Here is a 23236-nt window from a genome sequence, read left to right as displayed (position 1 = left end):
GCACCTCTGCCATTGCTTTACTTTACCTTCCTATTTCCCTAGTGCCTGTTGTAAAATTGAAATTAGGGAAGAGGAAAGTGGATTACCAATATGCTTAGAATGATCAGTCAAAATTACATCATATTGCATAGTGAGTAGTCTAAGTCACTCAAACTAGGGTTTGGGAGTATCAGTTTTCAGCCTTGAAATGTTTTGAGATACCTAAATGTTGGGGAGGAGTGACTGAGCAAAGGGGAATTCTAACAGGAATACGCAGAATGAAAACGCTTGGGCAGATTTAGTCAAAACTTTAGGAAACCATGAGTGAGGGTGAACGGAAACTGCAGAAACTACTTGTTCTCTCATAACAACTGCATGGTGGTTTCCTACTGTGGAGACATGGTAGGCAGAGAAGTTAGTCAGTCCAAAATTAAATTCTGCAAGTTGAAATGTAGAAGTACATCAAAGTTGAGTTTATTTATAACAACAAATTCACTATATATTACAATAATTATAAAAATATGTTTGTATAACAGCTTATGGTCACATCACATTTTTGTTCTCAAAACACACAGGATGATCAAACACTGGAGTTCTGGCAGTAGCTAACAAAGCAGCCAACTTTTAAAATCTACACAGCTGTACACATTTTTTGCGCCTTAACAGAAAGGCTATTATCAAAAGAGTGAAGTTATTAACAAACATCCAAGGGGATTCCCCTTACAGCTTCTTTTCCAGAAGCTTATTTTGTCTAATGCATAGTAAAAAAATATACAGTTTACAAAAAACATAATCACTGGAAAGCAGGCAAAGCTCTCTCCGGCAAAAAGTTACCACCAATTTTTGTTTGTTTTAATTGAGCACCTAGTGGATAATATCTAGAGCAACAAAGTTCACCATTTTAAAGTCACCATCCTAGATCTAAACAGGCTGTGTCTTCTCACTGCACAGTGAAGCCAACGTATCAGGCTGGTATTGCAGCTTTTGATGAACAGTGTCCAACATGCCTTCACCAGAGGAAATAAAAGTCTTTTTGGTTGGGATATTGTCCCTTTTCGATACTTAATCTGAGTCACTGCTGCTGCTTGAGGAGTCTGTTGACATAACTTCTACATCATCTTCATTTTCTTTATTGTGCCCTGGAGGCTCCAACATAAAGTCATTGCTATGATTAGGAGGTAGCATGTTCATTGAGATATCACTCGACTGCCAGGGATATTGGGGGGCAAGCACATCTGAAAAATAAATACAGTGCTTCGGTAGCATAATCATCGGAATATCAGCCTTTTAAATGGAGATGCCCATGCACCTGAAAACAGGCACAGCTGCATGTACTGTTAAAAACATTTTCAAAAGTTTTGTTTTCAATGCCAAACTATTCTCCCAATCCTCATTCTTGAATTTTTAAACAAGTTAGTTGAAACAGTTCACTTGGCAGCTGAAGTCTCTTGTAAATGAGCAATTCTAACACTGTAAGGTCTGTTCCATCAGAGGTACTACTTTAATAGAGAAAACAGAATCCACCTTTCCCTATTGTGATCACACTAATTTAAAAATATCAAAATAATGTTTGTACAGTGCTTTATATCTTCACAGCCTGTTCAAACATTAACTAACCTTCACAAGACTGCTGAGAAATGAGTGAATGTTATCACCTGCATTTCACCTTTCAGGATACAGGCTAAGTGACTCACCCAAGACTTCACAGCAAGAAGTAGAAATGAATTTCTGGTTTCCAGCCCAGTATTTATACAAACATAATTTCTCTAGAACAGCTACAATAACACTTTTGGTTTTAGATGTACCCCACCATAACAATCTTAACTTTTGAAAGCAAACTTTTCGTACAAGAACCAAAAGATCTTTTAAAATCCAATATAGATGTTTTGTTCTTTAGTCAACTCCTGGAAAGGTAAAAACCACCCATCACCTAACATAACTACTGCACTGTATTCTTAGTTCACTAGTAGTATTTTTAAACCAGAATATAGTTAAGCAATCATGACTGAATCCAAGTAAGATCACTGTTATTGGCCATTTCAATAATCAAGTATTAAGGAATGAATCCTTAATTTATACACTTAAAACACCACAGTTTTTAAATTGGTTTTGTCAATAAGAATTTATCTTAAGTGGTAAATATTAGTTCACCAGTTCTAGATCTGGAACTTCTAAACATTTGTTATTTTATTGATATAGATTACAAATTAAAGAAGGGAAAAAGTCTTCTGACCTCATACATATCTGAACTTCCCTTTCATGATTCAAGACAATACATTTGTTTTCATTGCTAAGAAAGTAGTAATTTGGTCTGAAAGTTTTCCATATTTTAGTGTGTGATTTTAAAATAATCAGTTTACTAGAAATTACACAGAAATGGATTGGAAGCTGAAAGCCTACATATTTTTCCTTTCATGAGTGAAATTTTTTTCCACTGGTTTGCCAATATGATCCAGTTATCTCAATTTGATTTAGCAGTGGGACAAATAAAACAGAATACATTTTCTCTTGCTTTTCTATAGCACCGTGCCAGCCTTTCAAACTGCTTACTTGTTTAATAATCCCTTAATGCCAGGGAACTAATCCACTGCAGCGTCAGCCAGAATTTTTAGTTCTGTCTTGCTATCACTGAGGGACACTTTGGAGGTGAACGAAATGCATAATTGCTATGGTTATGGCATTTTTTTATTCATTGCATAAACATCTGAATACTTCCATTACCTGGCAATCTGCCTGCTGCAAGTGCATCCCCTGGCAAGTGTCCATTAACTCCATTAGTAGATGGGTTGTTCATCTGACCCAAAAGGCCACTCCTCATCTCTAAATCTGTAGGATATGGCCTGCGTGGGTCCCCTTAAAAACAAATAGTTTTTTATATGATTAAAACAAAGCTAACATCTGCAAGATAACTATCAGCTGTTTCATGCTAGTCTTTTTCTTTAATGCTTTTCAAACAGAAAACTGTGTTGATTGTTCATATCACCAATGGGAAGCACACCTGTTCTGTGAGAAATTAAACCCAAATATATTCTCCATTTACATTCTTTGTTTAGTCAAGCTTGGCAAAAAGAAGTACACAACAAACTCACTGTAGTAGAAGATATATCTCTGTTCTCACTGCTACTATTAGCAAGACTTCACTTCAGTACACATTCTGATCTGCTGCAGGAGGGCTAGGACCCATCACTGAACATTCCTTGCCTCTGACTCCCAATAATGTCTATATAGTTTCCACATCCCTGATGAATGCAGTGGTCTCAGAGGAAAGTGAATGAAGAGACAGTCCTTAATATAACCTGGTTCTGACCCGTTAATGACTTTAATTAGGACCAAGACCTTGAATTGGACCCCATAGAAAACAAGGATTCAATAGGTTTCAGAGTAACAGCCGTGTTAGTCTGTATTCGCAAAAAGAAAAGGAGTACTTGTGGCACCTTAGAGACTAACCAATTTATTTGAGCATAAGCTTTCGTGAGCTACAGCTCACTTCATCGGATGCATACTGTGGAAAGTATGCATCCGATGAAGTAAGCTGTAGCTCACGAAAGCTTATGCTCAAATAAATTGGTTAGTCTCTAAGGATTCAATAGAGGACATACAGTACCAACTTATTAATGGAGTCCAAGAGCTGTGAGTTTTGTAGCTATTTAAAGCCACGTATAAAATTTCCCCAAAGTTTTACTCCAAGGTGTTCAACAAGGAAAAAAATAAGGTAAGTATTTAAGTATCTCAAGGGGAAAAAACATTTTTAATATCGGAAAGCTTTATAAAATCCAAGCAAAATACCATTTGTCATGACACAAATACTAAATGGTGGTGTTTAATTATTGCTCCTATATTATAATGAAAGGACATTTCCATGTCATGCCATCAATGGAAGTACAAACTCATACAGCTTATTTGTCAAACATGAAATTTACCTGGTACCCATGTCAGAGGAGCACAAACAGCATTGCTGGCACTAATCCTGTGGGCATATTTAATTATTTCTTCAGATGAAACGGCACCTGTGAAAGGGGAAAAGAAGTTTACAAGGGAAATGCACCCTGATTAGCATACTCTCAAGAGATTGCCTGATTGGATAGTTTTCGATAAACACTTTGATATTCCAAATAGAGATCAACGATGTAACATTTTAACAGAACCTCAAGAGTATCCCCAATATGCAGGCATTGCAGAGGATAGTGTCACAGTTCAGGGCAACTGCACCTGTATTTCCCCTCCATGGCCCAGAAAGGACAACCCACTCAAGGCTTCATGCTCCTCTGGCCATCACTTCTTGAGTGGAGATACCCCGGTCAGAAGGGAAAGAGATGAGTATCTCCAGGCTGAACAGTTCCCTGCCTTTACTGTATTATTCCCAGCAGAGACAGGTTGCCTAAACTGGCCTGCTGGCTTTCTTTTCAGATAATAACAACAGAGTAATTGCCCACAGTTTTAAGGTATCACAGAGTTCTTCCTATGCAATCCTATTTCTTGTTAAAAGAACTACAGAGAAAACATTAACAACAATAATAAAAGAACCTACGGACATGCTAATAAGCTTACCAAAGATCACCCCAACCCAAACAAGGGCTCTGGCAGGAGCAGTCCTTCAGTACACAACCCAAGTGGTTTCCTTGTGGTTTCAAGTTCATCAGGGCTTCAACTCAGAACAAGCACACAGCCTTATGGGGCCTCAGTAGGCCAAGTCTTTCAAATCCTTCCCCTAAGGATTGGGGCCCTCCATACACCAGAGGTCCTGTCCATCTGCTGGATCAGGAAGAAGGCTATAAGCCTGTTTTAAACCAGGCTATTTATCCAAAAATCCTTTCTCTGTCTGTTGGTCCCTAGAGAATCCAGTTTGAACTAGTATATGTGCACCTCTCCAGGGGGTGCCTTCATAGGGCTGATAACCAGAAGAATTGCATTAGCATCCCCATCCTTCTCCTGGAGGAGCTACATAAAATTCCACAGTAACACATACACAGTTGCATTTTTAATACAATGGACCCCCAAAAGGTATTAAACCTAATTCAGTAAAGTTTAACCTAAATTCAATAAAGTTTATCTTAATTCCAGGAAGTTTGTCCAGGACACTGCAGGATACTGTCAGTCTGTCACAAATAGCTTAACAGAAGGACCTGGTTTGCAATATATTGACTCTAAAACTACAGATTCAACTATCACAAAAATTAACTAAGTTTTTCAACCTTGTGAGGTTGACTGATTTCCATGCAGTCTACTTTGTAAAGTACACTGATATCTACTGATAAAAAAAGGCTATATAAGAGCTGGGTGGATCTTTCATAGGAGACTTTTAGTACCTGACTTTTAGACAGAAGCTGCTTGTAAGATGCTATGGCATTTTTTGTAATAGTAGGGACTTACCCTGGTGTACTTAATAAACTTCTCTCCCTTTTTCTCCTACTATCATGCAGTGTACACATGCCAGATGGCAGTCACTCTCCACTCCATAAATGACTACACTTCAAGCAATGTATAATTTTTGTGAAATGCCCTGAGATCATTTTGTATGAAAGTCACAAATAACTATAAAATACCTTCCTACCTATTTGGTAAAAATGACTAGCTTAGCTATGCAAGTACTACAGCTGATTTTACGAGATACGCAGTATATTCCCAGCAAGTCTGAGGGCAAGACACAGATTTTAGTAAGTAATATTGTTGACATTCATTTAAAAAAACAACCACCATGTTCTCCCCACCCCCTCCAAAAAAAAAAAAAAGATTAGATACAAACTGTAGATCAGCATATTAGGGTAAGTGCCTTGTGTGACAAACTAAGGTAATCATATGCATTACTACTAAAGCAAAACCAGCACAGAAATTAATACTACGGGGAAAAGTATTTGGAGCTAGACCTTAAAACTATGATATAATGTTTCCACAACACACACACACACACACACACAACACCCTTCCAAAATAAAACCCCACAACTCCAGCCTTTCAAAGTCCTTTATAAGATTTAGAGGTTCCAAACTGAATGGAAAACTCTTACACGCATGCAACGTTTTACACTGATTTTAAGTCTTAAACTGTTACATGATACAATTAAAAGAAATCAGCCTACATGCTTACATAGAACTCTAGATAAATTACTTAAAGCTACATAGTTTCAAAGCCTCAGATAGTGTAATAAACTATTGATACTCACCCTTTCTTGCTTTTTCTATTGATTTTAGTTTTTCCTTTGCTTGATAAACAGCTGTTGCCTAGTTATTAAAGAAAAATTATTCTTCAATGCTTCATTAATTTGTAACCTTAGGCTCAGTTAAAGAGGCCCTGTGAATTTGTCCACTTATCCTATTAAAAACTGCCTCTAAAATAAAGATCAGATCAACATCTTATTATATACAGTGAATGTTTTCAAAGTATACCAGTGTTTTAAATAACTTACTATGTGAGCACATAGCACAGTAATGCCTCTAGGATGTCAGATAAATTAAATAGCTACCATCCTCTCTCAGTTGTGATGCCCACAGATATCCGGGAAGGGCTCCTATTGCTTTCACTAGTCCACGTTGCTCAAAGGGTTGCCTATTTTCTCAAGCGATTAGGCCAAAATGCGAAGTCCAACATTCATCTGTTCATTCTATTCTTTCCTCATTTAACCAGCACCCGTCTTCAGTGGTTTGATTTTCCACACTTAACCTATTATTTACAATAGGTGTTATTTTCACTACAAATCTTTCAAATAGTAAAAACAGACTGGGTGGGGTGTAAAATTATTATGAAGGAAGAGTAATATAGGTTGGATGAAAATTACCATTACAGCCTTTCCAAAAAGCAAGTAACTTTAACTCTGGCTACTGAAAGCGTAATTTCCAAGCTTTCAAGAAGAATTCATTTCATTTAATCTTCTTAACTAAAAATTTTGTTTTTTCCGGAACTCAGTGTTATGCACAACCACCCTTATTTCCCCCTCAACCAGCAACTCTCAAAAGCCAACACTTCACCTATAGACTTACCAGTATATGTTCTGCTTCTTTCAGTTGTTTTTGTAGCTGCTGAATATCACTGTCCCTCTTTTCGACTACTTTTTCTAATAGCTGCATTTCATGATGAATTTTCCCCTGATCAAGTGCCAGTTTCATTAATTCCTGAAACTCTCCATCTCTCTGAATCAGCAACTCCAGAATCTGTCAGATAAAATATTTATGTAACTTATTTAGCTTGATTAATTACAAAATCCACAACTGCACTATGAAGAGGAATCCAACTGTAGGAGGGATAGCAGAAGTCATATTTGGGGTATTCACACTGATGTTGTATTCTCCAAAACAAAACATATTTAAAATAAAATGAAGTTTCCAATTCTTCCACTTGGGAAGATAACCTACAATTCAGATAGTCCAAATTGCAACTTGAGGGAAGGTCAAGTATGACATGTGCTAACAAGTACATAATAAGGTATTTATTTGTACCAAAGCTGGCGTGCTGGAGGATTTTATTGATGAATGCAAACAAGAACTTTCCATTCATCTGTCAAGGAAAATACATATTTCAATATTAAATTTGAACATGCAGATATGAAAAGTATGTGTGTTTCTTGGATTCCAGAGAAGTTTGGCTCTCAATTTAGCAAAATTAGGGCACCCCAACCCACGCAACTGATGGACTTATCTTGTCGGGACTGCTACCAAACACATGGAAGCAAGAGTACCAACAAAGATGCCAATTCTCCTCATTCATCTAATAAATCATTAATTCTTAATACTAGTTATGAACATTTCAGCCCCAGCACTGTTAATTATACCACTGCTGAATATATGAAACACAGCCCTGTACGTACAAGCCCATAACCCCATAGTATTAACTAGAACATCCTAAATGTACTATATTCCTTAGAAAAAATATTTTACCTCTAGCAAACTGACATAGCAGGTACACTCCAGTTACAGTGAAGCTGCCAAATCTAGACATTTAGATTTTAAAAAGGCGTATTAAGTAGAAGTGCAGTCTGAAACAGTTTGTGCCAAGCAAATCACTTTTAAAAGCGGCAGAATCTGTGTTTTATACAGTAAAATCTCTGCTGATCTGGAATGTTCTCACTTCATCACTACTAGCACAACTCTTAGTAGGTTTCACACATATGTAGATTAGTGCTTCCTAAACCAAAACTAGCAAAGGTAATACATTTATTTTTGTCCAAAACCATAAGGTTGATTTTAGAAGTACAAGGAAGTGCCACATGAAAATAATGGTTCTTTTGGGGGGACTAGGGAAGTCCTTGACTTATGCTACATCAAGCCCACATTTCTTCCAGAGCCTATCAACAGTGTTCCTTCAGTTAGCATGAGTACTGTGCCTATTCCCAAGGACAGCTTCCAGTGCTACCTCCGTGGTGCTCCAAATTTTGCTGATTCAGAAGCTGAGATTTAGACCTCTGATTCCTTGTGCCACTCTAGACTGACTAAGTACTTCTGTTGCCAACAAAGAAAGTAGGAAGTTTCTGGTGAACAGTAAGAATGACCCACTGTGTTGCGTGATTATGAGAGGGAACCAAGCTCCCTTATACTATGGGCACTGACTGGCTAAAGCTAGATGCCCATTAGTAGGCTGTTTTAACACAAGCAGCCCAAGCTTGCACCAACTCCCAGCAGTGCACAGCCATAGACTCATTACTAAAAAAGGTTTACAACCAAACTAGAAGTTACTATGCCCTCAAACGTAACATGGTACGACTAGCCCTCTCACTAAATATGCTGGAACTCAGAGCCATCTTCCTCTGTTTTCAGAAGGGTTACTTTGCAAGACATGGTAGTGAGGGCATTTCACAGCGGGGCCATTGGTCTCATCTACAGCATAGCTGTAATCCACAAACTACACAGAAGTATCCCCTTAGTCAAGGGTATGTTCTTTGTGAATCCTCTAGCTGTGTCTGTTTACTCTTTTGATAAAGTCTTTACTTCTGTTCAGCACCACAGAGCCAATGCAATGGAGTCTATTCTCCTTCATGCATCTACACAATTTTCAGTTAAACTCGGCTTACAAAATCTTTATTACAGGCAAGGATGTACAATGCTTAGAGAACACAGCTTGATTTTTCAGAGCACAAATTGGATTAACAGCATCTCCCATTACAAATTAATCTTTGGATTTGTAAGAGTAAAAGTTTGATGTGGAGGCTATTGTGAAAGAATAAGTTACAGCAGATAATAAGGGAAAGATTAACTGTACGTAAAGTACTGAAACTAGTACTACATGTATTCATGTATTTAATCTTTGCTGTTTTCAATCTCGATGCCCCCATGGAGAAAAATCTTCTGATACTGTTAGCTATCTTAGGTGGCCTGTTTTAAATGGCCAGGAAAGGAAAGGTATAATTAATTAAGTCTCCTTCCTCTAGTTACCAGGGGTTTAATTCCATAAAGATATCCAGTAATTGGACAGTCCATCACACACAAAAATCCACCCTCAAACCGCAGAGGGAGAGAACTGGCTGAGATTTTGACAAAGTGCCAGACCAAGAGCGAATTAAGATCATCAGGACTAAGGATCACAAAAGGAAATAGTCTGGCTACAATTTTCTTCAAAACGCTTCAGACCAGCACTTGACAAACCATCTAGTAAACTGCTTAGTCAGAATATTTATGCTGCTTGCCACCAGTGCTCAAGGCACATGCAGGGTTTAAGGAGTGTACATAGACTGGGACAGGGGTTAGCAAGAAGCTGTGCTTCAGCCCTTGAAGTACTTACAAGCACAGCAGAAGACTGAAACAAACCCTGAAAAAGCAAAATACTTAAAGAGTTTGTTAAACCACTGCTCTCACATTTCATAGGATTTCAGTCCTATTGAGAACAACTAACATTTACAAACTCAGGGCAAAGTCCTTGGCTTTCTGGGTGTGGGAGGGAAGGGGCATTGTCACTAACTTCCCTGGAAGCAGGATTGGGCCCTCACCACTAAACTTTTCAAATATTAGTGTTGCTAAAAATTTCATACCACACAGTTAGCCTGAATGCTAGACTAGATAAGGAGAAAAAGGCTGAATACGGAGGTTAACTACCTAGACAAATATTTAAGAAAATTTGTTTACCTGGCTCTCCTCTCCTGGTTGTGGGAGTTTCTGGTTTCTTGAAATTGCCAAAATTTCAATCAGTTCCCTGAAATGAAATTTGCATTTTTAAACAATATTCTAAACTACTGTTTAGAAATTAGGTCAGATTGTCCCCAATGAGTTTCAAAAGTATACTAGTGACTCTGTATTTTTATTAGGACTGTTGATTAATTGCAGTTAACTCAGGCAATTAACTCAAAAAAATGAATCACAATTAAAAAAAATGAAGCGCGATTAATCGCACTTTTAATCTCACTGTTAATACCAATTGAATACCAATTGAAATGTATTAAATATTTGTGGATGAAACATTTTCAAATATATTGATCTGAATTACAACACCGAATACAAAGTGTACAGTGCTCACTTTATATTATTTTAATACAAATATTTGCATTGTAAAAATGATAAATAGTATTTTTCAGTTCACCTCATATAAGTACTGAAGTGCAATCTCTTTATCGTGAAAGTGGAGCGGTTTAACAACAGGCTGAGCAAGTGCAGAATGACTGTTGAGTGTGCTTTTGGGCATTTAAAGGCCCGCTGGTGCTGCCTATATGGGAGGCTGGACCTGGCCGATGAAAATATTCCTATGCTTATAGCCGCGTGCTATATGCTGGACTGCTGAGGCTCAGTGCCTGGGGGCTGAATTTGAACAGCCAGAGACCAGAGCTATTAGAGGGGCACAGTGCAGGGCCATAAGGATCAGGGATGCCTTGAGGCAGCAGTTTGAAGCTGAAAGCCACTAATATTTGTTGCTATGCTCGGGAGTGCAGTGCTTGTAATCCTATGCGGTGATTGTGATTGGTGTAGATGATGCACAGTGAAGGTTTAAGAAAATTGCCTGTTGCTTTGCAGGGTTCTGTTTGCTTTCAATTAATGGAACAAACATTGCTTTCAAACCAAAACAATTCTTTTATTAAAAAACAACAACAGGAGGAGAGAGACAAACAAAAAAACCACATCAGCATGGGGTGTGTGGGAGAAGGTGGGGTCCTGGGACAGTTAAAGATTTGTGTATGTACAGGTATCATATGCAACCTTGTCCTCTGGAATACAGTGCAGCAGCTACTGTACTTCAGCAGGGCTAAACTGCTGAGGGACGGGTGTTGAGTGCAGTGGGTACTGGGAGTCCGCAGGGCTGGACTGTGACGGGGCAGGAGTGGAATGCAGTGGGTACAGACTGAAGCCAGGAGGTTGATAAGAGTGTGTTGGTGGTGTCTGGGAGGTGCATGGGAGTGTTTTGCGACAGCAGCTGCAGGGGAGGGCGGGCGCAGAGCTGCTCAGTTCGAAGAGCTAATATCGCCTGGAGCATGTCTGCTTGGTGCTCCATAACCTTTAAGAGCTGCCTTGTGGCTTCGTTCTGGCGCGCTGCATTCTCCTTTCGGTCCCTCTTCTCGCTGCCCCATCACTCCTTCAATTCTTGTTTTTCGGCTGCGGAGTGCATCATGACATCACGCAGAAAGTCCTCTTTAGTTCTTCGTGGCCGCTTTCTAATTCTGCGCAGCCATTCAGCCGGCAACAACAAAGAGGGAGGCTGGGCTCCCAAGGTCATATCTGTGAAGCCAAAATGCAACATTTTACAGACGCAGAACTGTCTGCAACACACAGACCACCGATTCAGTGATTTAAAACACAGCCACTATTCACATAAATGTCACTAACTGGCAAGTACACATGAGCCACAAGATCCCCAAAATGGTGAGTAACCGCAGGGGGGAGGGGAAATCAGTGTTCCAGGACCGTACTGTACACTGGACACATGGCTCTTGGGGAGAGCCAAAACTGTATGGGGGGGGCCTTATAATCATTACTGTCCCCACATTTTCACTCGCTTTGTTCATTATGGAATATATCTTGCTGCTGAGGGTGAGCAGGGAATCAAGAGAGAGTCTTCTCCAAGACTGTGGCTTCTGCCCTGGCCCTTATGCAGCTCGCCTGTGTGCAGCAATGGTACCCCTCCCCCCCACCAAGTGATGGCACAGTGGCGCGGGAAAGTTACCTTTAATGGGTCAAGAAACAAAGCAGCTCTGCCAAAGAACCTGTGACAGCAGATTGCCTAGTATCTCCATTAGACTGTCGTGGAGATCTCTAAGGCAGATTCCCGTGAAGTGAGGGAGTCAATCAACACCCTGTTCCACCACTCACACTAGGCATGTGGTGGTATGTGCATCATACAGACACAAGCCTGCTTTCTGCAACCCTCCTGCCCCCACCAACTCACTTCAGCAATTCCCAAAATCAAAGCCACTTATCAGGGGCCTCCTCTCCTGTTGCACTTTGCCAAGCTCCGACAGCTGTGACTAGCCTCCTCCGGGGTAGAGAAGAGCTTCTGGCTGCATGCATCTCTGACCTCCAAGTCATCCTCTGCCTCTGGGTCCCCCTCCCCCTCCTCATCCAAGATTTCCTCCTCCTGGCTCCGTCCATTCTTGACTGGCACGCAAGCCACAGAAGCATCCACAGTGGCCTTCACAGTGGAGGTAGGGTCGCCACTGAGTATCACGTCCAGCTCTTTGTAGAACCGGCAGCTCATGGGCACAGCCCCAGAGCGATGGTTTGTCTCCCATGCCTTGTGGTAGGTGTTCCGCAGCTCCTTCACTTTGATTCCGCACTGCAGTGTGTCCCGGTCATGGCCCCTTTCTGTCATGCATCGTGAAATCTGTCTGTAGGTATCATAATTTCTATGGCTGGAGCACAGCTGGGACTGGACAGCTTCCTCTCCGCAAATGCTGATGAGGTCCAGCAGCTCGGCATTGCTCCAAATGGGGGATCGCCTGGTCCGTGGAGCAGGCATGGTCACCTGGAAAGATGCGCTGAGACCACTGCACGCGTCACTGAGGATACAGGAAGGGGACCTTCAAAATTCCCAAGGAATTTAAGGGGTGGGGCTCACAGCTGGTCACCTGAGGGCAGGACAGTAGAGTTCAAACCAATGACCAGAGAGGCGAGAACAGGCATTGTGAGACACCTCCCGGAGGCCAACTGCAGCACTGTAATTGACCAGGGTGTATACAATGGCACTGCGGCGCTGTAGCCCCAGCACAGAAAGCTCTACGCCTCTCATTGGGGTGGTTTTTTATAGTGCTACAACTGCGCAGTTTCTGCACACTAAGTGGCTTGGTAGTGTGTACATCTCGGGAGTTACTGTGCAGAAACTTGCCAGCGTAGACAAGGCCTAAGTCTCCCAATCCAGACAGACCCCTTTCCAACCAAATCAGCTCTTCCATTACTGAGTATTCAACATTGACAGTGCAATTCTATAGGAAAATGTTGCAAGATCTGTGGCGTTGTCACGTGGAGGGATTTTTTTTTGTTTTTGGTTTATTTTGGCTCTCATCTTATATTTCAATACGAGACTTCACTGCAAGACAAAGATGACCATTTAACTTCTCTTCCTTCACTGCTCCTTTTCCAAGTTTCATAGAAACCCAACACAAATCGTGCAAGACACAGGAGTTCAGCTCTTTTAACCAGGCAGCCACATGAATAATTTTATAAAGAATAGCAGTATGTGTGTGTGTATATATATATCTACATATAAATAAAATACTATCTCAAATTCAAAATTTGTACTCATTCCTATGGTACATCTTTTCAAAGAGAAAAATCAGAAAAGACCAACATATTGAGCAACTTTGAAGTTGGATGGTAGCTGGATGTTTCTGGTAAAATAATCAGCAGCATGTTTAACAATGTTTGTATTTAAGGTGAAGTCCATGTTTACTGGCTCTCTATTTTCATATCAAAGGTGCTAAGTCTGCGACTACCACTTCTACACACTCAACCTAAATTCAGGGTCAAACTGAGTGCGAGAAGAAAGGAACCCAGGTTCTGTCAGTCAAATCTGTGCAGTCCCATTTTCTTCAATGAATTTACACAAGTGTGTTGATGGAACCTTTTAAGAGCTTTCTGGGTAACCCTGAAAGGAGGCCAACTTCTATATTATTTATAAATCCTACCTCCAAAGGATTTGCATAGGGTAAGTCAACACAGAACTTGGCAATAAAGTTTTTCTTACACAAACTGTACCAAAACCAAAAGGTTCAATCAACTGAACAAAAAACTGACCCTCATCTTCTCTCAGATCCATGCAGAAAGTTTGTCAGTCTATTCTGTGAATAAATCCCTGGAATGAATGTTGTCACCTTTACTTAACAAAAAGAAACGTGCAAGATGAAGAACTGGTAACATTACATTTCCAGTAAAAAAAAAAAAAAAAAAAGACTAGAGACTGACTCTCCTGATTATTTGAATTGAATTAAAAAATCAGAAATCAGCTTATTTATAAAAATAAAGGATACATTCGAAGAACGAAAAAGAAAAGGAGTACTTGTGGCACCTTAGAGACTAACCAATTTATTTGAGCATAAGCTTTCGTGAGCTCATGAAAGCTTATGCTCAAATAAATTGGTTAGTCTCTAAGGTGCCACAAGTACTCCTTTTCTTTTTACGAATACAGACTAACACGGCTGTTACTCTGAAACCATTCAAAGAACTAGTAGCTCTGAATTGCTGAAAGAACAAACATATTTTATGCTTCAGCCCCTCACACTGCAGCAGATCAATGGTCGTATATAAAAGGCAGGTAGGACGGACTCAGAAAGGCTGAGTAACTAGTTGGATGGCATACTAGCAGGAGATGTTGTAGGTCCATGTCTCACTAAATGGAAGATGAATCCTTATTTGCAAGTGTTTTTTAACTCCAAGCCACGTTACAAGGTGTAACAACTCCATCTGTTACAAGGTGGCAGAGAAGTGTCCTAATCTGATTTACTATGCTACTTGGAGAGATGGAAGCCTTTCAAAAAATACATTAAGAGGCACATATGAATTCACTAAAATTAAATTAAATTAAATTTAAAAAAAAAGGTTAAAGAAGGAAAATAAAGAACACCAGGGTACCCAAAATCATGGCACAGGAGCATCTCAAGAGAGAAGAATCCTATTACCAATTTGTTAAAAAGCTCAGTGATGACGACAACATATTAAGGAGAAACAAACATTCTTGGTGTTCCTGGAAAAAGGACAGAGGAGCAGTTTCTAAATGTCACTAACAAAACCTGCTGAACAGAGAAAATGGGAAAGATATTTTAAAGATTCCGAGCTTCTGGAGGAAAGCTTAAGTGAATTCTCTATTTGCATGGATAAATACTTGTCATCACATGTGAAATGTTACCTTCATTGGGCCAAGCAAGAACCGTATATAAAATGATGAGTCAGATAAATCCAGATGCTAAAAATTTTACATTTAGATTTGAAATTAACACAATACACAACACCTGAAGCTCCTTATGAAGCATATGCAGACATATCAAATTTGGGTACTAACAGAAATCCTGCAGGACACAGACAAAGGCCAGAGACAGTCCAATGTCCAGACAAACCAGAAGCAGGACCTCAAGAGATGTGAGCAATAAAGCTATATTGACAAGTGGTGGTAGGCTCAGAAACAGAGAAGCAAGGGGAGTAATAAGACCAGAAAAAGTACCATATGCAATGATTCTCGCACTAGCGCTACCCTTAATTTTACACCAAATAGGGAACTGCAAGAAAGAATTACAGCCGTACAATCCTATAGGAATAGAACTATAAATGACCAACTGAGGAGAGTAAGCAAGAGAGTACTTTAAGATTAAAATCCATTCAAAACTATTCACCATTACAGAGGCAGGACAGTACCATTTCTGAAGGCCATAGCCAAAAAGGGCATTACAACAGACCTATGGAAGGACTGGGGGAAAAACAAGGCATGGGCTCATATCTCAGCTTTCTTTAGAGAAGAGATGAACAAACAGCAACCAGGCTCCAAAATTTTCAAATTTGTCATCTTAAAGAACAACTGTGGAAGAGAAGGAATCAAATAGACTCCGTACTATTGTTAGTAGTGAACAAGCTTAAACTGAGAAGAAATAATAGACTGGGGCAGTATTTCTAGTACAAATAGTTCTAAACTAATAGTGACAGATAATATCAGTCCTTCCGAAAGTAATGGGATCTCTTCAGTTAACAATTTCATGTTCAGATACACATTTATTTCAAAACCATTTGGTAACACTTCTTGGGCTTTCAGCGGGTTTAGCGAACCCTAGTCAGTCACTCTAAGGGTATGTCTACACTGCCCACATTACAGCGCAGCAGCGCTGTGATGTGGGCAGCGTAGACACGCTTTATCGCCGGGGAAGAGCTCTCCCGGCAATTAAAAAAACCACCCCGAACAAGCAGTGGTAGCTTTATACTGGCGTGTTTCAGTGCGAAAACTTTTGTCGCTCAGGGGGCATTTTTTCACACTCCTGAATGACTACAGTTTTAGCACTGCAAGTGGCAGTGTAGACACAGCCGAAGTCTATTCTTCAGCAGATCACTGAGTAAGATTTTCAAGAGACACACAATTCTATTTGGAAATGATCTGGGGCTGCAGCTCACACTTATGAGATGTCAATTCAGATGTAAATAACTTGCACACAGTTAATGTTAGCAGTGAACTAACTGAACCCTCAATTAGCAATAGGTAGGATGAAAATGTCAGCAATGAAACAAATGAAGAAAGAACCCAATCTTTCATCATAGAATCATAGAATATCAGGGTTGGAAGGGACCTCAGGAGGTCATCTAGTCCAACCCCCTGCTCAAAGCAGGACCAATCCCCAATTAAATCATCCCAGCCAGGGCTTTCTCAAGCCTGACCTTAAAAACTTCTAAGGAAGGAGATTCTACCACCTCCCTAGGTAACACATTCCAGTGTTTCACCACCCTCTTGGTGAAAAAGTTTTTCCTAATATCCAACCTAAACCTCCCCCACTGCAACTTGAGACCATTACTCCTTGTCCTGTCCTCTTCTACCACTGAGAATAGTCTAGAACCATCCTCTCTGGAACCACCTCTCAGGTGGTTGAAAGTAGCTATCAAATCCCCCCTCATTCTTCTCTTCCGCAGACTAAACAATCCCAGTTCCCTCAGCCTCTCCTCATAAGTCATGTGTTCCAGACCCCTAATCATTTTTGTTGCCCTTCGCTGGACTCTCTCCAATTTATCCACATCCTTCTTGTAGTGTGGGGCCCAAAACTGGACACAGTACTCCAGATGAGGCCTCACCAATGTCGAATAGAGGGGAAATATCACGTCCCTCGATCTGCTCGCTATGCCCCTACTTATACATCCCAAAATGCCATTGGCCTTCTTGGCAACAAGGGCACACTGCTGACTCATATCCAGCTTCTCGTCCACTGTCACCCCTAGGTCCTTTTCCGCAGAACTGCTGCCTAGCCATTCGGTCCCTAGTCTGTAGCGGTGCATTGGGTTCTTCCGTCCTAAGTGCAGGACCCTGCACTTATCCTTATTGAACCTCATCAGATTTCTTTTGGCCCAATCCTCCAATTTGTCTAGGTCCCTCTGTATCCTATCCCTGCCCTCCAGCGTATCTACCACTCCTCCTAGTTTAGTATCATCCGCAAATTTGCTGAGGGTGCAATCCACACCATCCTCCAGATCATTTATGAAGATATTGAACAAAACCAGCCCCAGGACCGACCCCTGGGGCACTCCACTTGACACCGGCTGCCAACTAGACATGGAGCCATTGATCGCTACCCGTTGAGCCCGACAATCTAGCCAACTTTCAACCCACCTTATAGTGCATCAACAGTAATAGAAATCATGAGAGTTGGTTTGACACTCGGTACCTCAAAATAGCACCCTGGAATCCCCATATTCACCACTGCGGTATGATTATAATATGTTTTGTACAATGCATGGCTTTTTGAGGTATCATGTAAAAAGTCTTGATCTGTTGAACATTAATATCCTGTTGAATTGTATGTTCTATCATTGTATGTGAAGTTATGAAGTATTGCTATATGCTTGTTACTGAAGTATGTGTTAAGCTGAAAACATTCACAGTTAACCTTTCAGTGGCAACAAAGGAGCAATTAACACTGACAAGACAGATTTGCATGAGGCCAGCCAGATGTGTTGATGGCCCGTCAAGAAGAATCTCTCTCAGAGACTCCTCAGAGAGGGTATGTACACAATCGGGGCTACCTAACCCCCACAGCACAGTAAGGATCTTTCTAGCACAGGGGTAGGCAAACTTTTTGGTCTGAGGGCCGCATCTGGGTATAGAAATTGTATGGCGGGCCATGAATGCTCACAAAATTGGGGGCTGGGGTGCGGGAGGGGGTGAGGACTCTGGGGTGGGGCCAGAAATGAGGAGTTCAGGGGGTGGGAGGGGGCTCTAGACTGGGGTAGGGGTTGGGTGTGGGGGGGGAAAGGGGAGGCTCCAGCTGGGGGTGCGGGCTCTGGGGTGGAGCTCGGGATGAGGGGTTTGGGGTGCAGGAGGGTGCTCCGGGCTGAGACAGAGGGGTTCGGACGCCAGAAGTGGGATCAGGGCTGGGGCAGAGGGTTGGGGTGCAGACTCCAGGCAACACTTACTGGAAGCAGCGGCATGTCCCCACTCCGGCTCCCACGCAGAGGCGCAGCCAGGCAGCTCTGTGCGCTGCCCTGTCGGCAGGCACTGCCTCTGCAGCTCCCATTGGCCACAGTTCTCAGCCAATGGGAGCTGCGGGGGGCGGTGCTTGGGGGCGGGGGTGCTGCATGTGGAGCCCCTTGGCCCTGGCTGCCCTATGCATAGGAGCTGGGGGGACGGACAGACATGCCACTACTTCCGGGAGCCACGCAGAAAGCCCCGACCCTGCTCCCCAGCAGGAGCTCGAGGGCTGGATTAAATGATCCGACAGGCCGGATATGGCCCTGGGCCGTAGTTTGCCCACCCCTGTTCTAGCACCTGGTGAGAAAGTATAAATGAGGGTCAATGACATCACCATTTGGCCCTTCTCCACCCCCATCTCAACACCTGGAAGATCATTTAGAAGAAAAAAACTTTGAACTGAGGAGATTGATCCCAGGCTGAGAAGCAAATTCAGGCTGTGTATTAAGAACTGTAACTGCCTGGAACATCCAGTGGGATGAGAAAAGCTGTTTAATTCAAATCTCGCTTAGTCTGTTAAAGTCAGAATTTAGATTGTGATTCTATTTTTATTTCTTATGTAACCAACATTGACCTCTGTGCCTAACACTTAAAATCTATCTTTCTGTAGATAATAAACATATTTTAATGTTTTATCCTTATCAGTGACTTGTCTAAAGTGCTTGGGGGAATCTGCTCAGATTACAAAGGCTGGTGCATGTCCACTATTCTTTGACGAAGAGGCTAATTAATTAATCAGAAGGTCTCGAGCAGTGTAAAATGGGACATCGCTGGGGGTTGGGGAGATTTGCTGGTGTCTCTCTCTGTATAATTCATGAGTGGCTTATAGACCATGCATGCAATTTAGCTGGGTGTGTTCCTGCATGTTGTTGGCTCAGTGATCACAGCCTGTCACTAGCACGCTATTGTAAGAGACAGTCCAGGGAGGAGAATTAAGAGGGCACAGCAGTCCCAGACTGTATCCCAGGGGTATGTCACAGTCAGTTTTAAGATATACAAATTTTGACTAGAAATGTAATGTTGCCAGTTCTCCATTTTGCATGTTTCTTTTTGTTAAACAAAACTGACAACATTCATTCAAAGAATTTAACCACAGAACTGACAATCTTTCTACATGGATCTACGGGAAAACAGAAGTCAAGAAAGCAGTAATGTGTGGCATTTGCATCAGTGCATATGAACCAGGGCTCAGACTAAAGCAGTTACCTTGCACATGAGCATTTCACATTCATTGTATCAATCACTGGCTGATTTAAAACTCCACTTTGCCTATTTGTCATCAACCTGAATTTGAATTTCCACACAGTTTCCAACAGATAAATATTAGCTCTATTCAGATTCTGTCTTTGTATTGTTTTCAAGAATCATTGTGCCCTAGTGATAAACAAGATGAATCATAATTTGGATAGTATTTTTTTAAAAAGCAACTTAAATTTAGTTTATATTTTTAGAAGAGTGTGAATAATTACTCTGTAATTACATCTTTACAGAACCTAATCATTATCTGATCTTGGTAGGAATAATTTTTAAACGTTTAGTATAACTTTTTCATAAAAGTAATGAGGGAATAGTTAAAGTTAAGCAGACTGGCAATTTCTGTATAATAATTTCATGTAGACTCTGATCCTACAATCTGATCCATGTTGGCAGACCCTTATTCCCATAAAGTGTGCAGTTGTCCGCATGGGTTTCACATGGCTGCTAGGATGTGCCCAGAGTGATCACAGATTGCAGCATGGAGGCCTTGTTACTTCAAATAAATGTATGCAGGAAGTGAAAAAGTTCAGAACGGTTTGTCTTGATTAAAAAAAGTATCTCCCAGTTGAGATGTTTGCTAAATTATTTTGAAACAATTATCTCAGGTCAAATTTTGCCCAAAATTTAGGTTTTGTAAAAGCAAGCATTTATAGAACCAGAGGCCAAATTAAATGATTAAATACCAAATGGAAAACATAATTTTATACAAGGACATTCCCTGTAACACTTGCAACCCAAATATTGTGGCAGAACATGATAATCTGAAAAAGAAACTGAAACTGACTAAAAACAGTGTATTTTCATATCCCTAGCAACTGAGAAAAATACAAAGTTTAAACCATCCACCTAAATAGGAAAATACATTAGGTTACCAACTTACTTTGAGGTGGTAATCTATAGAAAGCCCCTGCTTCTCTGGAAGGAAAGAGACTAAATCAAAGGACACTACTTGCAACCCTTTAGCAACAGCAAACTTTCAATTAATAATTAAATGTCTCAAGAAATGGGGAAAATTTCTGTGGCATGGAAGAGGGATGTGGATAGAACAAAAATAAAGAACACCAAGAGTATGTGGGTTTGTTAATGGAGAAAAGAGCTGCTGAGGGTTAGTTTCAAATTGTACTTCATTAAGTACACTAGGGAGACTTTAGTGCACACCAGCAGGGTCTACACAGACCAATTAATGTGCACACTACCCCAACGAATAGACAAGCCACAGAAAGGCAATACAGAAAATAAGGTGCAGTTGTATTGTGAACACTAAAACAAAACAAAAAAAGGCTTTGGACAAGGATCAATAAAACAGACAAGATATTTTTAAAAAAAGTTTGTTCTATCCCTTTCTCTCAGTCTTTAGTGGTCTACGTGTTGTCTGAAAGAATGAGGAGTGCTTGTGGCACCTTAGAGACTAACAAATTTATTAGAGCATAAGCTTTCGTCGGCTAAAACCCACTTCATAAGATGCATACAGACTGATAAAGTGAACTTTAGCCCACGAAAGCTTATGCTCAAATAAATTCGTTAGTCTCTAAGGCGCCACAAGTACTCCTCATTCTTTCTCCTGATAGGGACTAACACGGCTACCACTCTGAAACCTGTCTACATGTTGTCTATGTATTTTAAGTGCTACAGACCGAAGAAATGTCTTATATGTCTGTAAAGTGTCTAACATACTTTGGAGTATTATATGAGCAACACACGTTTAAAAAATTCATTTTAAATTATCTATCTTACTAGTCATTCAGGTAATAACACGTCTTTATTACAATTTTTTTCCCCCACGAGTCCTGCTTTATCGTTTGTTTTCATATAGACGCTCACGGGACACTGAGTCGATGTAGACCTGACAGAGAATTCTGCACCTTAGTTTTACACGGAGGAAAGAGATTTGAAAAAACCCAACATTTCAAGACCATGCCAAGGAAAGGGATTTCAGTTACTCGCACCCTTTCTCTGACTAGCTCTGTGGGGCAGGGTCCCCCGCCCTCGGGACAGAGCACCCCATCCCTGGGGCACGTCTGGCCCGGCGGGCAGGGGCTCCCTCCACCCTATCCCCGGGGCAACCCCCCTCCATCTGCACAGGGGCCTCTCGGCGTTGCCCCGCCATACAGGAACCGCCGGCTCCTCCACGCGGCGGCGGCGGCGCGACTCAGGCCGTAACGAGCCCGGCCAGGCTGGGGCTCCCGGGGGCCGGCGCGCGCGGGTACCTGGCCAGCAGCTCCAGATCCTCCAGCGCCGCCAGCAGCCTGTCCCGCGTGCTGCTCCGCTCCCCGCCCGCCGCCATCGCCGCGCCCGAGCAGCCCCCGCCGCGGCCGGCAGCAGCGAGAGGGCAGCAGGCCCCCGCACCGAACGGCGGAGGCCGCCGACAGCGCCACCTGGCGGCGGAGGTCTGAACCGCAGCGCCTGCCCTGGGGCTTCTGCGCCTCCTGCGGTGCCCCCCCTGTCCGGGCCACTCGCTCCCCTCCCGGCCTTGGGGCGGGAGCCGCCCAGTGGGCGAGGGCGCTGGGTCCGTCTGACAGGAGCGGGAGAGAGCAGAGCAGGCGGGAAGAAGCCCTGAGCGGCTCAGTGTGAGGCGAGGTGGCAGGGCAACCACCCCCCCCCAGCTTGTGGGGCTGGTCCCCTGGGTTTTGCCGCTTTCACCCAGCGGCTGGAGCGATAAAGGCAATTTAAATAAAAAAATACAAAAATGTGGCATTGCAGATTGCTGCCGTTGGCTTCGTGTCAGCCGCTGGGTTCGCAGGGCCCAGCGCTTGGAGCCTGCTGAGGAGACGCTCGGCTTCTGTCTTTTCAAAAAGTGCATTTCTAACCCTGGCAGGCGCACAGAAAAGCCTGAGAACATGGCTCGGCTGACCCCTGAAGACTCGAGCCAGGCCTGGGCTATGCCACAGAGTTGGGGTGATGGAAGCTGCCTTGCATCCACCTGGATGTGCACGTGTCTGTGCTCAAATTTGTCTCCGCTGGTGTAAGCACCCCGCTAGGGCAATGCAGTAAAAAACCTCCTTGGACCGCATAGAACCATGATCAACCGATTGAGGTCGCTGCTGAACGAGTATAGACGGCATGATCTGTGTCAGCTTATCCGACATCCAGTAGCTGGTTCACTATGTCCCATTCCCTGCAATAGTGTCCGCTCATGTCCAGGAAAACCCGAATGTATGGTAACACTATTTATAGACTGTCTAGAAACTCTGAATTTTCTCTTTCCATATAGTAGTTTAGAGAAAACTTCTATCTTGGAAAGCTTTTTTTCTTAACAAAGGTATTCTAAAGTCTCTCAGTGCAAAGTCCATCCCACTCCCTGCAGTCCTGACACATTCCCAGCATCTGATTTCTTCTTCTCCTAAGACATCAGATGCCTGTTGAGGAAGTCCCATATAGACATCCTTCCATACAAGTTTGTTCTCTCCTACTTTGGTTCTGTCATCTTCCTAGTGAGCGGCACCCCTCCTTC

General features: G+C 42.1%; 1 protein-coding gene across 2 annotated transcripts; it reads right to left on the bottom strand.

Annotated features, from left to right (window-relative positions):
- Positions 1 to 551: 551 nt before the first annotated feature.
- Positions 552 to 22102, bottom strand: MED4 (mediator complex subunit 4). Of its 2 annotated transcripts, none has more exons than XM_074960847.1 (7): positions 10477 to 10930; positions 10026 to 10092; positions 6954 to 7124; positions 6140 to 6197; positions 3900 to 3986; positions 2701 to 2832; positions 552 to 1214 (listed from the first exon to the last, which is right to left on the bottom strand). In XM_074960847.1, the coding sequence occupies exons 1-7, from the start codon at positions 10479 to 10481 to the stop codon at positions 1042 to 1044; spliced, it is 693 nt and encodes a 230-aa protein (XP_074816948.1). In that variant the 5' UTR covers positions 10482 to 10930; the 3' UTR covers positions 552 to 1041. The 2 variants fall into 2 exon arrangements, with proteins under 2 accessions (XP_074816948.1, XP_074816938.1); XM_074960837.1 differs by lacking the exon at positions 10477 to 10930 and adding an exon at positions 21993 to 22102 and having other exon boundaries at positions 554 to 1214.
- Positions 22103 to 23236: the final 1134 nt, after the last annotated feature.

The sequence above is a fragment of the Natator depressus genome, chromosome 1 (assembly GCF_965152275.1).
Source record: "Natator depressus isolate rNatDep1 chromosome 1, rNatDep2.hap1, whole genome shotgun sequence".
Lineage (NCBI taxonomy): Eukaryota > Metazoa > Chordata > Testudines > Cheloniidae > Natator > Natator depressus.
Note: the sequence above shows the minus strand (reverse complement) of the source record. Positions and strands in the feature narration are given on the sequence as shown.

What these genes read in the sequence shown, in the direction of transcription:
- MED4 (XM_074960837.1), bottom strand. Translation starts at nt 22,069, where the DNA reads ATGGCGGCGGGCGGGGAGCGGAGCAGCACGCGGGACAGGCTGCTGGCG. An exon ending in GATCTGGAGCTGCTGGCCAG is followed by an intron (nt 10,093 to 21,992) that starts GTACCCGCGCGC and finishes ATTTCATTTCAG; the next exon opens with GGAACTGATTGAAATTTTGG. An exon ending in TCCTCTGACATGGGTACCAG is followed by an intron (nt 2,833 to 3,899) that starts GTAAATTTCATG and finishes TTTGTTTTTAAG; the next exon opens with GGGACCCACGCAGGCCATAT.